At 47.3% G+C, this 5,000-nt stretch overlaps 1 protein-coding gene across 1 annotated transcript in view; it reads left to right on the top strand.

The window, feature by feature from the left end:
- Window positions 1-2,626, top strand: part of nad4 (NADH dehydrogenase subunit 4) — a 2,935-nt gene extending 309 nt beyond the window's left edge. Inside the window, exons 1-2 of the mRNA in view lie at window positions 1-152; window positions 1,600-2,626. The exon at window positions 1-152 is cut by the window's left edge and continues 309 nt beyond it. Of these exons, the coding sequence (YP_009652417.1) occupies window positions 1-152; window positions 1,600-2,626 (1,179 nt within the window). The remainder of the gene's footprint in view (window positions 153-1,599) is intronic.
- The last annotated feature ends 2,374 nt before the right edge of the window (window positions 2,627-5,000 follow it).

The following is a 5,000-nucleotide window of genomic DNA, read 5'->3' on the forward strand; positions in this document are numbered from 1 at the left end:
TGCATTTTAGTGGGTTGGTCTGGTATGAGAAGTTATGGGAAAGAGTATATTACAGCATCTCTAATTCGTGAATTTCTAATGATCGCCGTGTTCCGCATGCTGGATCCTCTACTATTCTATGTTCTTCCCGAAAGCGTGCTAATCCCTATGTTGTGCGGAGCTGAGCATCTTATATTCGCTGGGATCAAGCTTTTCCTCTGCAGGGGCCTTGTGCAGTAAACCCCCTACGGGCGGTCGTCCGTCGTCGTAAAGTAGTCCCCGCGAAGCTTTCGGGAAGAGGGGTAGTCTTGTGTGTAAGCATAGCATTTCTGGTCGAACCCGCCCAACCCAACTAAGAAGAACCGAACCTGACAAACACATCTTTTTCCTTTGGGGAGGGTACTCCGAGTAGTGGGTACCTCGTAGGACCTCGACCCGCCTACTCGGGTCTTGTATGGATATGCAGGAAGGGGTGCTCCTAGGTGTGTGTAGGGGTTGTGTTTGTTCGCGAGAATGGATTCCTCGTCAAGTCAGTTTGGGGGGTGTGGACACACTTGCGCGAATTCGGGTAACGGCTACAAGGGAGAAAGAAAAAGGAAACTGTACCCGACCAGGGATGGACGTAAACTCGTAAGCTACCGAGGGTAGGGATAATCGTCCAGGTCTTATTGTGAAAGAAAAAAGCCGCCCCGCCACAGCAGGCGGGTTGCTTCCTCTGTCGTCGCCGGGGAGCTCTTGGCGAGGAGACCTTAGGATAAGTTGCTAAAACAAACGGGGGGGGGAGGATCGACCCGTTCAGTAGAATTCCGAAGAAAGACTGTTGGCAGCAGGTGGAGACATTTCTTTTGCCCCTTCAAAAAAGAAAAAAAAAAAAAAAAAAGAAATGCGGGCAGGGTGGAGCTCGGCAGAGGGTTCGAGAATAGGGTAGGGTCCAGTTCTTAAGATTCAGATAATAAAAAAGTTCCAAACCTTTATGCATGCACCTCCGTACAAGTGCTGCGTACAAGTTCCGGCCAGGATGATCGGGAAAGATCAAACCAATTTGAACCGCTCACATCACAGTAGTAGTAGCGTAAAGGCCGTAAGCCGGGGGGCGGCCATAACATAAAGCTATTACTTTCACACCTCTCTCTCTTTATCTATAGATATCTAAAAAGAGAGAGATCCGCTGCGTGAGCAACCCGACTGTGCGTTACATGTGCTCTACAGGCTGCACTCCTTCTTTCTTCCCCCTTTTTTCTTTTGATTTGGAAGACGGGCGTTGCGTTTGGTTCGAAAGGCATGGTTTTCAGTATGTCTCCAGATAGGCCCCCCACTAGTCCGGCTAGCTAGTGAGTGGTTCTTTCGGGCGGGAAGCAGGCCGGGCCCTACGGGCGGGCATCCCCCGCAACGCAAGCAGCATTGTTCGCCACCACCCGAGAAGCAAAAGATTCTAGAGTCCAGGCTGAAAATACATGCATAGATAGTGGTCTAATGACAAGGCCGACGACGGAAGCTCGGGACGGAGCCGTATGATGCGGAAGTCTCACGTACGGTTCCCCGAGAAGGGAGTGGCTACCTACTGGAGCTTCGACCAATCACCACCGGTCAATTCCGCTTTGGGGCCACCCCTTACTCTACCATTATTATAGGGGTATGGGGTTCGAGACAAAGAAAGATCAAGGCAGCATATCAGCTTTTCCTTTATACTTTACTTGGATCTGTTTTTATGCTATTAGCTATTCTGTTGATTCTTTTCCAAACAGGAACCACCGATTTACAAATTTTATTAACCACAGAATTTAGTGAGCGGCGCCAAATCTTTCTATGGATTGCTTTTTTCGCCTCTTTCGCCGTCAAAGTGCCTATGGTACCAGTTCATATTTGGTTACCCGAAGCTCATGTAGAGGCACCTACGGCAGGATCCGTCATCTTGGCGGGAATTCTTTTAAAATTGGGAACCTACGGCTTTTTAAGATTTTCAATACCCATGTTTCCTGAAGCGACACTTTGTTTCACTCCTTTCATTTATACTTTAAGCGCGATTGCTATAATATATACTTCCTTGACCACTTTAAGACAGATCGATCTTAAGAAGATCATTGCTTACTCCTCAGTAGCTCATATGAATCTGGTGACTATTGGTATGTTTAGTCTGAACATACAGGGAATTGGAGGTAGCATTCTACTGATGTTAAGTCATGGACTGGTTTCTTCAGCCCTTTTTCTATGTGTTGGTGTTCTATATGACCGACATAAGACTCGACTTGTTAGATATTACGGAGGTTTAGTGAGCACCATGCCGAATTTCTCTACCATTTTCTTCTTTTTCACTTTGGCCAATATGAGTTTACCTGGTACTAGCAGCTTTATCGGGGAATTTCTCATCTTAGTAGGAGCTTTCCAAAGAAATAGCTTAGTAGCCACATTAGCAGCGCTTGGGATGATTTTAGGCGCGGCGTATTCCCTTTGGCTATATAATCGTGTGGTTTCTGGGAATTTAAAACCGGATTTCCTCCATAAATTCTCCGATCTAAATGGTAGAGAAGTTTTCATATTTATACCTTTTCTTGTTGGAGTTGTTTGGATGGGTGTTTACCCCAAAGTGTTCCCGGACTGCATGCATACATCCGTAAGTAACTTAGTGCAACATGGAAAATTTCATTGAGAGGAATCAGCAAAGAAAAGAAAAAGGGTCAACATCTTAATGTGTATTTGAGAGATTGTCCTCGGGCTGAAGAGTGCCCACATCTAAATAAAGTATGAAAAAAATTATAAAAATAAGCGAGAACTTCTTTTTCATTTTGGCAAAAAAAAGAAAGCTCAATCTAGGAATTTTTTTTGGGGGGGTGGTCCACCGACAGGGACAACTGCCAGCAATTGAAAGAAAGTTGCGAACAGACAAAATGAGGATGTTTGACACCTCGATTGTCCCGAAGCCCTCTCATGCGAATTAAATCAACTTAGTCAATGTTTTGCCCGGTTTTACTGAAGGCAAAAAGAGCCTTAAATTGTCCGGCACCTTCGCGCGCATATGTACATTCCGTCGTTAAAGTGCTCCTACCTTTCCTTTTCAAGGAGAAGCGGTTGAGAGCAATCGAGAAGAGCTACTCGACTCAAAGACGAGAGGAAGCGAGTGAAAAGGAAGGATAGGGGGAGGAAGATGACTATCTAAAGCCGATAGTCCAGTAGGTCCTTGTAAGGCGAGTGGAAGGAAGTGACTCGACCGATAGGTTGAGGAAGTCGGGCAGGTCTGGAGGTAGTGCCTCCTAAGAGAGATGATAACTGCACCATTCAAGATCAATGCTTGCATCCGGAGATAGATGGGCGAAAGATGGACGAAAGCCCTTGAAAGTGGAACTGATTCTTATCTGGTTGTTCAAAGCCTGCCTACTTTTGATGACATGAGATTCAAGACCCCCTTAAATAAAGTAAAGGCAGCTGATCCCGATTTCCTTGATCCTTCATCTGGCTGGGCTGTCGATAGAGTAAGCTGGATGTGCTAGTCGATCTTGTAACCCACGAAAGCTCAAGAAAGAGAATGTCCTCTCAAGGCCGGTCTTTCAACCGCCTCCTTTAAAAATCACCTGGCATTCCTCTAGTTAATCTGCCGCGGGGTAGGGAGGTCCCTCTCTAGTTCATAACCTTTCTTCCAAAGCCTCCCCCGATTCTACTTTTGGCAGGCCATGGCGCGGATAAAAGCTTATGGGTTTTCTCCTGCTTATTCATTAGGGCGAGTGGATGTCAAGGGAGGGGATCATAGTCTTTCAACTCATCTGGAATATCACGGAGCAGCTTCGTGCCCCTGTTCCGGTCCCCGATGCAGCCCCGTCATCAGTAGCTAAAACCAAGGTCGGCCCTCCCCCATAAGGCCCCGGAAGTTGTATCTTATCGAGTGGACTTATCAGCATCACGCTTCAAAAAAAGTGTCCAACTCTGCGCGTGACTCGCATTGGCAACTTTATCCCACCCTACATCAGCCGGTGTGTGTGAGCTTCGCTCCTTATAGCTATAGCTCTACACCGCCGCCGGCCACTTTCGTTCCTCTACCGTATCCATTGATGGGATTTCTTCTCGACTGGCGTATTACGCACTCGGGCCAATCTACTACACGCTAATAATGGTCTTTTGGATTTAATATCCTACAAAAATGGAAAGTGGTTGGCCGTTCGATCGAGTCCATCCCTTGAAGTCGTACCCTCCCAGGATGCATGAGTCTTCCGCCGATTGACAGAAATGCCGATTAAGCAATTCCTCCCATCCCGATAAAGGGAGTCACCCGTGATTCGATAGTTCCATTTTCCGCTGATGCAGGCCGATTGGGATCCCAGCAGTCAAACCACTGTCTTCGTTCCTCACCCTCCTTCCAATCAAATCTCTTCTAAGGTGCCCGGAGGCAGGGGAAACAAAGGAGGGATTGATCGACCAACTTGAACAGATCCATAACCTGGTTCCATCTGTCCTGAATGAGGGAATTAAGGCGGGTATAGTCGAACTGGTTGATTCTAGGGTGATAAGCAGCTGTATCCGTATCAAGCCTACCATCTCTTCTCACGAAAGTCTTTCCACCCCGTCTCCGAATTGAAATATCTGTGGCCCTGCTTCAAAGCCCATCTACACACTCCAGCTGCCTCCTTTTGAGCTAGTCAAGCAGGCGTTGAACACGGACTGAGACTCTCCCGCCCCTTCGACAGCAATTCCTGCACTTGACGTCGGATCTCCTCATTCCCAAATGGGGATAAGCGAGAAGCCGCTTTGCAGGGTAGACTCACTCCTACCTGCAACTAAATCTGCTTCTATATCCTCCTCTTAGGGGGTAATCAAGCCGGAAGAGTGTTGCAGAAAGATCTGCACTTCCCTTTTACAACATAGGAGGGAGGGGGCCTCCTTCCTAAAAAAAAAGCCTTTCCGATTGCCTCAGCCCTTATCTCTTAAAGCTACGGCATCCCACCGATCCTCGGCTCTGCTAGTTGGCTTTGCTATCAAGGCATAGCATTCTATGGACTCTTCCACCACGTCCAGAAATGCTATGCCAACACCCT

Source organism: Lactuca sativa, mitochondrion, assembly GCF_002870075.4.
Source record: "Lactuca sativa cultivar Salinas mitochondrion, complete genome".
Lineage (NCBI taxonomy): Eukaryota > Viridiplantae > Streptophyta > Magnoliopsida > Asterales > Asteraceae > Lactuca > Lactuca sativa.